This window comes from Arachis stenosperma, chromosome 8 (genome assembly GCF_014773155.1).
Source record: "Arachis stenosperma cultivar V10309 chromosome 8, arast.V10309.gnm1.PFL2, whole genome shotgun sequence".
Classification (NCBI taxonomy): Eukaryota; Viridiplantae; Streptophyta; class Magnoliopsida; order Fabales; family Fabaceae; genus Arachis; species Arachis stenosperma.
In genome coordinates this window covers 36776657-36789990 of record NC_080384.1, presented here as the reverse complement: position 1 = coordinate 36789990, position 13334 = coordinate 36776657, and the positions used below count along the sequence as shown (strand labels likewise).

Sequence of the window (13334 nt, the reverse complement as noted above, 5' to 3'; positions counted from 1 at the left end):
TATTCACATAGAAATTTATGTATATTAGATTATCAAGTTAGACAAAGAACTTGTAGTCGAATGGATTTAACTACAATATTAACAACAAATTAAAATCAAAATTTAGCTAAATACATGAATCAGCTTTAAACTTCACAAAACCATGTTACTTTAAAAAAATGACACCTAAAAAATAATCGGTTGGGGTTAGTTAGCATCTTAGACTTGTACAGTATAACATACACGCTACACCTGTACATCAGAGCAATATTGTCCTTCTCATCTCCAGCCTCCACGCAACGAATATACGACGGCAATCAGACTCATTGGATGCTCGAAGAACCTCCTTCACTGACCATAGATGCCCTAGATGCAACAAACCCCTAACTATACAAGTGCGATGGCATCTAGGACTAATGTGGAGAATTAGGACACCTCCCAAAACGTCATCATTTTGGGAGCAGAAGGACCTAGTTGTCCTCCAAATGAATGTCAACATTTCATCCTATCCCGTAACAGATACATCACTCCGTTATCGCCACATGGACGTCACATCAGACTTTTTAGTTTGATATTAAAGAGCAGATTGAACGGAAGGACCAATTTGTACGACATTTTGAGAGGTTATGGATCGTTTTGTATTTTCTATTCCCCAGGGAGTTAAATGTCCACCAATTAAAAGCTCAGGAACCTATTTATCCTTTACCCTTATAAAAATTTTTAATATTATATATGTTAGAAAGGATAAGAGAGAGCAATAAAAAAAGATTTGTGTCTATTCAAGTTGTATGGAATAATACAAGATAAAAGGGTATTTATATGTCTAAAAAAATCAAAATAATAAAGATGTAATATCCTATAATAAATATTCAGATATGTTAAATAATTCTAATGAAAGCTAGTTGATCATAATATATTCTAACATCCCCCTCAAATTCAAGTGACAACTTGAGTTTGAAACTTATTTAAAATAACAAAATAAAGAAAAAAACTGCATATACTGATAAAATGGATGCAGAGTTGCAGACGGAACTGTCAAAAAGAAGTGTAGACGAAGCTGCCACAAAAAAGCGCAGACGAAATTGCCACAAGGAAGCACAGACAGAACTGACACAAAGAAACGCAGACAGAACTGCCAGAAGGAAGAGCAAACGGAACTGCCACAAGGAAAGCGCGGACGAAACTACTAGAAGGAAGAGCAAACGGAACTGCCGCAAGGAAAGGACAGACAAAACTGCTGGAAGAAAACGCAGACGAAATTGCCACAAAGAAAGTGCAAACATAACTATCACAAGAGTGGTCAACTGCCGAAAAATTGCTTAAAAGATGGCAAACTGCTAGAAAACTGTTAAAAAGTAACAAAGTACGAAGAAATGGCAAATTATCGGAAGATAACGAAAAACATATGGTTACTTCATGAGAATAATTAAATAAGTGGTGAATTAATGAGCTAATGAGTATTGAGTGATGTGAGAAAGCATCAAAACATTGATAAAAAGGAGGAAAAAAATGGCACTGAAACAAAAGTATAAAAATTAAAGTAATTTTACCAGAAGAAAAATAACTTATCATCTTCAAAAAGGTATCATGACTTTAATATTATATTAGAAAGGTAAGAGAGATAAGTAAACAAAAAAATTTGTATAGATTCAAGTTGTGTAAAATGATACAATATAAAAGAGTATTTATAGGTGGTAAGAGAATCCAAATAATAAATATATAATATCCTATAATAAATATTCAGTTAAATAATTCTAATAAAAACTAGTTGATCATAATATATTCTAATAATATAATAAAATTAATTATGCTAAAATTTTAAACTAAAAAAATGGTTATATCTAAAAATTAAAAAACCACACACACAATAATATAACTTATAGTATTAAAAGCATGTGATTAGGAGGGCACTGATTCCAATTTTGGACATAGCAAAATATATGTCCAGCAGCAGACAACACTGTCCTGTGTATACCCTCCATAAAAGGTGTGATTGTGTGAATGCCAAATAGAATGTGCTTCATTCATAATGCAACTTGAAACTAGCTTAGCTAGCTTGCACCTGCTACGCCAAAAATTCAGAGCATACATGAAAGAAAACAGACAAACACAAAACCCTTATTACCCTTAATTTGTACGTGGATCCCATTGTTCTGGTGATAATAATAAAGCCAATTCCCCCCGACCATTTATTATGTTAGGTGTAGCACATTTTTAATATGCCCATGACCATGGATCTCATCATGTGTTTATTTTGGCTGTTCTCTACCTCTCTATACCATTTTACATTTTTTCAAAAGGGAGAAAGAACAAAATGATGGGGGGTTAAATAAATCGGAGTATGGTACTTTGGCAGTTTTGGCTTTCTAGCGAGACTAATTTAGCTATAGTCACAGTTTTACCATGTGTTTGTAGTATTGACAATCATAGTGACGCTATTGTATCACCCTACAGTTAGGTATTTGTATTACCTTTTATATTTATCTATTCTATTATAAATTTATAAAACGACAACAATTTCGCACGTTCACATCCTTTGTAATAATTAATTTACCGTTTTGATATCAGTATTTTTTAATGATTAAAAATATATTCTCTTTATTTTGTTATTAAAAATTAATTAATAATAACCATATTTTTAGTTTTTCATACATATGTCAAGAATATTTGGTGTATACATTAAATCATATTTTTTTAAACAATAATAACGGACAAATTGTCCTTATTATGCTATGAATATTCTAACAACTATGTTAAACATACATTAAAATCAATTATTAATATCTACTACTAATATAAAATACATATTAAAATATAAAACATATATTAAAAAAGAGTTAAATTACATATGTATTTATATACAAATATACGATCACTAATTTAATGATTGATATTTTGTATATGCATATATTTTTTATTTCTAAAATGTATGCTTTTAACATTATATATATTTATAAAAAATAATTTTTAAATTTTAAGATTTGAATATAAATTAAAATATTATAATTATACTGTAAAATATTTTTTATCTTGACTAATTACAAATTTGATATTTTAATATACATTTAAGAAATAAAAGGGGAGCTAATAAACACACATGCATTGCGCATTTACGCTAGTATATATTATATGTAATTAATGACCTTTGGAATAGATCAGGAGGTTTTGTCATTATTGTCATTGTCAGAAACAAAATTCTATAATGTTATAGTGTAAAAGAAAGTATACTAGTGTATATTAATTGATGGTAAGGTGAAATTATGCATCTGCTAATTAGAGAAATGCTAATGCTAATGTTGGATGAATGAGTTATTCTTGTAACTAAGTTTTATTAAATTTTTTTATGTGTCTTTTTTTCTTTTTTTTTTTCTATTAATCCTTAATTTATTAAAATTAAATTTAGTTATCAAAATAACTTGATTATATAGTATCACTATTAAAATTAATTTCTTTTAGGAAAGGAAAAGAAGAAGTGGTTTGTAAGACATATATAAAAGTGCTCCCAATAAGATGCTAGTATATATAATATAATTGTTAAGTTATAAATATACTGTGGGAAAAAAAACATTTTCACATTATTATTATTATTATAAGGAGAGTAATATTCAGTTTTCCAACGAATACAATCGTTTTTGTAGTCCCATCGGTCACTTATTAAAAGTATAGTTATCAGAACCAAACCGGTAATTGATTCGGTCATATGATTAGATTACTGAATTATTAATTCAACCGGTAAGTCACTGATTAACTTGGTTGACTCGATCATAATTAAATAAAAATATAAAATTATAAAAATAACAATTAAATATCAATTCTTAGATATAATTTATACTGCAAAAAGAGATAATAAATTAGTCATTAGTACAAAATATTTTTTCAATTTAAATAAACAAAAAAAATAAAAGATAAACAATTAGTATTATTGTATTTATATATTATGTGTTGTTACTTGTTTGGTATTTATGTGAATCATCCTTTAAAAGGATAAAAAAAATAAAAAATTACTGACGTTTTGTTATATATATACTTTTTTTATTTATTATATTATTAGACTACTCAATATTTTTGGGAGTGGAGGAAGATCCTACCATGTTTCGGTGACCCGCGGGTGTACCGTGGACCTGAGGCAGTTCTAATGTGATCTGAGGCACGAGCCGACTAGTTTTTAACAGATTTGACCATCGTTAATCGATTTACAAACATGTTCGGTCTAATTTACCAATTGAACTGACTAAATTATCAGTTTACTAATTTTTTGGTCGAACCGACTGGTTCGATCTGGTTCGGTTCTGATAACTATGATTAAAAGTTTTTACACCCTAATGGCAGGAGAATTAACGGTAATTGCTAAATAAAAAGCACATATATGTAGGTGGACTCATCAGCCTCATGAGGCATAGTTATCAGAACCGAACCGGTAATCAACCCGGTCATACGACCGGGTCACCGAATTACTGGTTCAACCGGTGGATCACTAATTCACCCAGTCAACCTGGTCATTACTAAAAAAATTTAAATTATATGAATAAAATTAAAATAATGTCTTAAAAATTAAAATATAAATCTTTGCAAACATTAATAGTTCAATATTAATTTTTAAACATAACTAATTATCTAAAAAAAGATAATATATTAGTCCCTAGTACAAAATACTTTTTTAATTTATATCAACAAAGACGAGTGAAAGATAACACAATTGGTAAATCCACAATTTGTTTACAATGACCCCAAGCAGGATCAATCTTCCCTTTATTATTATAAACTCTATGATTGTCACAAATACTAAAAATAAGAAAGGTCTAAGTGTCCATGCCACCAACCAACTCCTGAAAGAAAAAACAAGAGCTTCCCGACAAACCAGTAGAACTTACCCCTGGAAACAAGAACAAGCTCCAAAGAAGAGGAAGGACTTCTCGCAATCTCAGGTACAATGGCTAGTTGGAAAGCCTTTCCATTCAAGCAAAAGAAACACAGCAACAACTAATAATAATCAACAACCACCAAAAGTTCACTGATGATAATCAACAACGAATTTAACTATTTAATCTAAGTTCACTAAAATTTTCTCAGGATCAACAACAACTCTAAAAAATCAAATAAGAGCAGCAACTGCCAGATTCAACAATAATTCTAACTAAAATTTATATCAAACCAGAGAAAGAACAGAAAGAACAGCAACAACAACTCTAAAAAACCAACATTCAACAAATAGAAAGAACAACAACTCTAAAATTTACTCAAGTTCACCAAAATTAACATCGAATCAGCGAAAGAACAGCAACAACAACTCTATAAAACCAATATTCAATAAACAGAAAGAACAGCAACAACTCTAAAATTTGCTTAGGTTCACCAAAATTAACATCGAATTAGAGAATGAACAGCAACAACAACTCTAAACGTCAAAAGACCACATTAAACAAATAGAAAGAACAGCAACAACTCAAAATTTGCTCAGGTTCACCAAAATTATTATCAAACTAGAGAAATAACAGCAACAACAACTCAAAAAACTAAATAAAACAGCAAAAATCATATTCAACAACCACCAGATTCACCGAAATCAATATTGAACTAGAAAAAAACAAGGTCGAAAACTGGAGCTCGCCTGGTAGAGAAGACGACGACCACCACCACCCGAGGGAGCAGATGTTGCTTCATTGGTTTCGACGACGCGAACACAGGGTCACAGACTCACGATGAGAAACCGAAAGAGCGACGAGATGAGAGACCCAGAGACTGAGAGTGACGAACTGACGATGCTGAGGGAGTGATGAACTGACGACGAGGGGAGAGACGAGGTGAGGGTGAGGGGATGCCGACGCCGAGCTCGAAAGAGTGATGAGGTGAGGGTGAGAGGCTGCCCGCTGCCGACGCCGAGCTCGAGAGATCAGAGACGAAGAGCAGAGACAAAGAGACGAGAGTTTGGGAGGGGATGGTTGAGTTCCATTCTGTGACGCCAGGGAGTTAGGGTTCATTCAAAAGGAGGGGTGGGGAGGGTCTGAAACGATGTCGTTTCTGGAAAGAAAAAATAAAAAAATTAATAAACATGATCCGGACCGGGTTGGATAAACCAGCCGGATCACCAGGTTTACATAAAATCCGTCGGGTCGAACCGGATTCGACCGGATCTATTGCGTAAACGGTTCAACGAATGGTTCGGCCCGATTAGGTGATCGGGTGACCGAGTTTTCGATCGAACCGACCGGATCGAGTCGGGTTTGATAACTATGCCATGAGGGGCTAACTTTAAATGCTGTTTGACACAATGATAATCAATTTAAAAAAGACTTCAATTAAAAAATTAATTTTTTTAGTTAATATCAATTAATTTTTAAAAAATATTTTTAATTTTAAATTTTAATTTTTAATCTTAAATTTTAAATTCTCCAAAAGAAAGAATTAAAAAAATTTACAATGACAAATTAATTAAAAGATAATTCTCTATACTTGTTCTTTATTAAAAATTTCAAACTCATTTGAAAATTACTAAACTAACTAGTTATTAGCTAAGATATGTCGTAAATATAGAAGGTTAGAGTATTTCGTTAGTTCACATAGTTTTATTAAATTTATAATTAAGTTTATATAGTTAATAGAATATTCTGAAAATAAAATATATTTAAATTTAGGGATTATTTAGTTTTTTAAGTATGAGTATCTTTAATTTAGGAAAGAATATTGTATTAACTCTAATGGTTTTTTTATAATAAAGATTTAATTACAAAAATTAAAATAATGTAAAAAACTAATTAAAAATTTTTAAATTATAAAAATTTAATTATAAATTTAATAAAATTATATAGCCGAAATAATTTAATTCATTTAGAAATTAATTTACTGAAAAATATATATGTTATGTTATATAGACGGACACACTCTCCTCTTGCTTGGTTGGTTGGAAGAACCAAACCCAAAAAAATATATATGTTATGTTATATACCTACTCATGACCCATCCATTGAGTTATACCTAGCTGTTCGTCTTTGTGCATATATGTCGGTACTTGTATTTTCATATTTTCATAATTTAATTATATTTTCCAACCATCCTAAGCTAGCTCCTTCTGTATATTTAGTTTCTTAGAATATATTGCAATAAATAGAGTTGTTGAACGTAGGTTAATTAAGCCTGACTAACTAAGTTCTAGAATATCACGGAACTAATTATTAAACTATATAAAATTATATATACACATGCACACACTCTCATTATAGTAATCTTAAAACATAATAATGATGGTTTTGAATATACAAAGATGCTCATCAATAGGGAAGAATCTGACCAGCCAAATGTGGTTTTCTTTCATCTGCATGGCTTTAATTAGCTTTGTACGTTGGCGATTTGTTAAACCATAATCGTTGAGAAAGAAACAAGCTGAGGCACCTAATCAATAAATATATATCATGTTATTATGCCCTTTATATGATCATCAGAGTAGAATAGATGATAGTCAAGCAGTTGGAAATTGGTGATTATTGTGGCGAATATAAAATATAATTACATTATTGAATTATAGATAGTTAGTGCTTTCATGGAGCCAAAAAAAACTATATAAGGTTTTATTTCAATTTAATTTTGACTTATATACTTATGTATGTTTTAATGATACGAATTAAAAATCATTTATCTTCTTATAATTTAATAAAAAAAATTCAAATAAGTTGTTAGGCAATTTATTGGAGATAGATATCACATTAGTTGACCTACTTTATAAACATATTTTATCATTATACAAAAAAAAGAAAAAAACAAATTTTATAACTTATTTTGGAATACTATAATTTTTTTATATTTTTTTTTGTCATATATAGAGGGTGAAAGGTATCAAGAACTTAGGTCGAAAGATTTTAAAAATTGAGAGAGAGAAGAACAGAGTAAAAAATATGAATCTGAAAAATATGTATATAGTGAGCAAAAGATCAGTCTTGTAATTGTGAGGGTTGCTACTTATAACTTGGAGTACCCATCATTAAAAGGTTCCAGTACTAACTAAAACACTAGCTAACTCTTAACAGTAACTTAATAGCTTAACCAACTATTACAAAACTAATTAGCCGTTTAGAACGCAGAGCTAACTGAACTGAAATAGAACTTAGTTAGTTACATTCTAGCTGGCTCAACTAAATACAGTTACTCAGTTTAAGCATACTTATCAGAGACCTTTGAAAAATATAATTTAAAAGTAGTAGCTTTATTTTGGCAAAAATTTTATAACGTGATATCAGAATTTTTATGATAGAAAAATTAAGAGTTTATTTTTTATTAGATCTCAAAAAATTAATAAAAAAAACCTACATAAAAAATTCACTCAAACTTAAAAGATATTATTACGTAAAAAAATATATTATAAATGTGATCATTTATATACTTTTTTTATCAGCCTAAATTATTCAAAAAAGTGATTTTTATTAAAAAAAAAAAAATTTCCCTACTTAAAGTCCTTATTATCAAGTAAACTTTTAAGCAAACCGTGACGATAGATTCTGGCTTGGTCTAACAAAGTTTTTATTTTTAAACGTAGTTTATATATAAAATTTAATTTTTAAAAGATAATTTTTTAAAATTTATAGTATTTATTTTTAGTAAATTAAATTAAAAATATACTTTTCATAAATATAAATAATAATAAATATATTTAATAAAATAATTTTAAAAATTAAAAATATTATAATAGATATTAATATAAAAATTAAATTTAAATATTAACTAATATATGAAGTTAATTATATTAAATTTTTTAATTTTAATAAATATAAATTATCTTTAAAAATTCTATATTATATATTTTTAAAAATACTCAAATTTTTTAAAAATTACAAAAATAAGTATATAATTTTTTTAATTTATCAAATATAAAAAAAATTTTATATTTTGAAATTACAAATATCTATTTAAAAGATTTTATCAAATTATTTAATATATTTTATATGGCTATAATACTAACCAGTAATAATACATCTATATATTCAGAATTAACTAGAATTCAATAAACCGAAACTGCCCAATACATAGACGTCAGACGATAGTCTTCTTTTCCAGTATATTTGAACATTTTTAATGGTATAGAATTAAATTAAATTTTATTAGAAATTAAATTTTAGTCAAAACTAAATTTTAATATTTAAATAAATTAATAAAATTATAAAATTAAATTCAATTTTTTAGTGTTTAAAATATTTATCAAATAAATTAAAATTTAATAATGAATAATTTTATTTTTATTAATATAAGATTAGATTTAAATAATAAATATATTTATTTATTAAATTATATGAAATAATTAAAAATTATATTTTTCAATTAAATTTTTCTTTAACTAAAATTTATTCACTTTTTTTAAAAAATAAAAATTAAACTACTCTACTAAAAACATTAAATCTAAAAATATTATTAAAAATTAAATGATTTTTTATAGTTGATTTCAATGACAAATCACTAACAAAAAATAAATATAAACTATCAAGAATTAATTTTTTGAGTGGTCTAATAATATAATAAATAAAAAAATCAGTTATTAGAAATAAATTATAACAACTAATTAACTAATGTCATTAAAATGGGATAAAATTATGTCACATTATTTTGTTAGTGTCATAATTAACACAACTTCACTTAAAATATTCAGACATAATAGACTGATAAATATTTGGTGTCATTAATCTAAGTTAAACATATAAAATATATATGTGAGGGTATTTTTTTAGATTTATATATTAGACCTTTCAAAAAAAAAGTATATATTATATTAAGTGAGTTGAATGAATGAGAAGAAAAGAAAATAAAGATGATAAAAAAAAAAGAGTATGTATTAAAAAGTGGGAGGCCTTAGAAAAAAAATAAGTAAAAGAAGTTAAAAAAAATTAAATTATAAAAATATTTTAGACATTTTAAATTTTAAGTGAAATTTTAATAGAATATAATTTTAAATCGAATCTATTTAAGTTATAATTGATTTTGAAAAAAAAATAAAAAAATAAAATTTTATTTAAATTAATTTAATTATTTTTATTTTAAACACTTTAATTGAATTCAATTTTCATAGAAATTAAATTTAAGTGGTTTTCAAACACCCCGTTAAGTTTAAGACTTTAAGGAATTTGTTGGGACAATAAATATTCAAATTATTTTGTAAATTATTCTATAATTTTTTAATAATTACTTCCTTAAAATAAATTGATCCTCCATCACTTTTAATAAAATTTTTAATATGCGTGCGAGTCAAATATATTCTTATTTAACCAATATATTTCTCGAGAGAATAATAAAACAATTATTTATATTTCTTAATATAAATATGTTAAAAATCAAAATGTCTTGTTTAATTTATTTGGAGCAAATTTGCATTGACTGCTTACTTGTTATGTATACATAGCTTTGTGTATTTATACTGAAAAGCAAAATAAAGAGGGTATAATTTGGTCGTTATTATCTCTAACTCCAATAATAATAATAACCTCTTTTTCGTCCTCTACCTTTGTTAAGTCTAATGTGAGTAAACAGTTTAATTAATTTAAAAAAAATAAATAATAAATATTTATATTAAAAATAATTTATAAATATAAATTATTTAATTTTTAATCTTAAAAATATATATTTTAAAAAAATAATAATAAAATTTTTTATTATAAATAAATTATTTTAAAAATTTTTCTATAAATATTTAAATAATTTTTTAAACAATTATAATTTAATTTTAAAAATTATACCAAATATTAATGTTATAATTTTTTATAAGTTAAAAATAAAAAAATTATTTATAAACTTATCCAAACGAATTCTTAGTCCTATCTGCTTTAATGTCTTGAATCAGACAACAACTAATTATTTACAATAATAAATGAAAAACTTTTATTGCTTAATTGCTTTGATATCCATCTTTGTAAAAAATTTTATGGCTACCAACAGCACTTTCCTGTGGAAGTTTTCTTGTAAGGTTACACGCTTAATATAGTTATCTTTATATAAAGATAATATTATATTATTAAATAATTTAATATGTTTAAATAAATATATTTAATTAAATTATTTAATAATTCATAATATTATTTTATATAAAGATGTTTTTATGGCAGTAGTCAACATGATTGATATGCAATATAATGCTCTCTATCAGAATAAAAGGCTTGGAGAATCTTCCTACCTTAGAAAATAAAATGGCGTACCCTCTTAATCATTCACTCTTTCCACTTTTCAATATATTATTTGGGTATACATATACATACTCTGAATTTCAATATTGCTTAGGAAGAGTGGAATAATTGGAAACAAATAAATAAAGGCTCAATTCATATATATACACCAACATATATCATTTAGGTTCGCTGTTCAACATGATAAAAATTAAATGTGTGTGCATGGTTTTAATTAAAGAAGAGAAAATTGCAAATTTGAGAGCGATTTCTTAGCATTGGAAAATTAAACTAGTCAACCTAGATATACTTTATTACCATGCATAGACAAAGGAACTAAGCAACCCTTCTTATTCAGTTCTGTGTAGTCACTATCCCTCTTCTTAAAACCCAATTCTTTTCTTTCATCTCTTATTCCTGAGCCATTTCCTTTCTCCTACAAAAAACCAAAAACATACCAATATATGGCAACTTGTTATTTGGATTATTTTGGAAAATGCATCAATCATTCAATTCCAAAGCTACCAACAACATGTGCATGTATGTATGTATGTATGTATAGAACGCCGCTGAAATAAAAACATAGCACCATATTTCGGTATAAAATAACAAAATATTATTGTAGACAAGAAATTAAAGAAAATAATAGAAATAGTAAGTTATCATCATTTTGATGATCCTTACCTAGATAAAATTAGTAGCTAAAATTTAATCTTTTAAAAATTATTTTAACATATAAAACAAATAAAGAAAGAAAGAAAGAAGAGAGGTTATTATTATTATTATCAAAGTAAATGGAGAAATTGAAATCTAACCTGATGAAAAAGGTGTTGTTCCTCCTTCTCTTCATATAAAATCTAAAATATCATGAATAAATTGTAGCATAATTAAATAGTGTTTAATTTTAATATATTAATGGTGTAAATTACACAATCATTTAATTATATTCTTATTTTTTAAATAAATATTTATATAATTAATGTAATTATTTTTGTTGATAGAATATTATGTGTACATATAAAATTGTTTTACTTAGTGTATAAAAATAAAACCGGAACTAAATTTATTAAAGGAAAAATGACAATGTAAAAGGTCACAAGAAGCTAAGAAAGAAAGAAAGAAATAAAGAATTAAGAAGAAGCAAAATGAACCTTGGGGCTATTAAGTGGAGAACTTGCAGTATCTTCCAAAGCATCATCAATAAAACCTTTTCTGGTGTTCTTATTCCTCTTCACTAAACCTGATCTGCTACCTTTCTTCAATCTCATAGTCATACATAATTCCTTATTATTATTTTTATTATTACCTTGCACGGTGTCATCAACAAATTTTGTAGCATACAAAGAAGCAGCATCAGAGACAAGAGAAGAAGAACAACAACAACAATCAACAACACTAGAAGATAAATTATTATTATTATTATTAGACAATATTGTAGAACAATAGCTGTGGTTGTTGTTGTTGTTGTTAAAGAAATCCTCAAAGTAAGTGGTCCAACCACTCTCTTCTGGGGACTCATCATCATCTTCACCGATTATGTTCTTCGTGGTGAGAAAAGAAGAAGGGGTTTCGCTTATGGAACTCATTATTGGAGCTAATTAACCCACCAGATTTTTCAATTTCGTTTCTCTCTGTGAGAAAAGCAAGAAAGCAAGAAAGAAAAGAAGAAGATAAAGAATGTGAAGAATGATGTATAATTAGAGATTGTGGAGTTTGGTAGCCAGTTCTAAAGAGAGGCCAAGTCTTCAATAACAGAAATTAAAGCATATATATAGCGGAGAAATATTATTATATAATAAGTTACATGTTTATAGAAAAATAAATATAAAAGAAGAATTAGCCAACAATCACATGACTCATATATATGTCATACTAATTGTTAAGAAAAATAATGTGTATGTGATATGGTGTCAAAATTTTTATTAAAAAAAATTAATATTAAATTTTATTTTTTTATTCCTCAAAATAAAAATAGAATTTTTACATAAAATAAAAACATCTTAAACTTAAAAAAAAAATGATTCATGACACATACATATGTTTAGTTTTTTAGACATTATTTATAATAACTTGAATCATTATATGCATATGTGATAATATAAAATAGTACTTTTTCTTTTTATGATAGTGGTTTATTATATTCTTTAAAGAATTTATTTAGTCTTCAGAGACCAAGAGGTAGTTACTACTCCAACTCAATTTATTATACTAATGATATATTAG

General features: G+C 26.4%; 1 protein-coding gene across 1 annotated transcript; it reads right to left on the bottom strand.

Annotated features, from left to right (window-relative positions):
- Nucleotides 1–11267: 11267 nt before the first annotated feature.
- On the bottom strand, nucleotides 11268–12821 carry LOC130943286 (vascular-related unknown protein 4-like). Its single transcript, XM_057871087.1, has 3 exons — nucleotides 12263–12821; nucleotides 11927–11968; nucleotides 11268–11547 (listed from the first exon to the last, which is right to left on the bottom strand). Exons 1-3 carry the CDS (start codon nucleotides 12695–12697, stop codon nucleotides 11407–11409), a joined length of 618 nt encoding a protein of 205 aa, XP_057727070.1. The 5' UTR covers nucleotides 12698–12821; the 3' UTR covers nucleotides 11268–11406.
- Nucleotides 12822–13334: the final 513 nt, after the last annotated feature.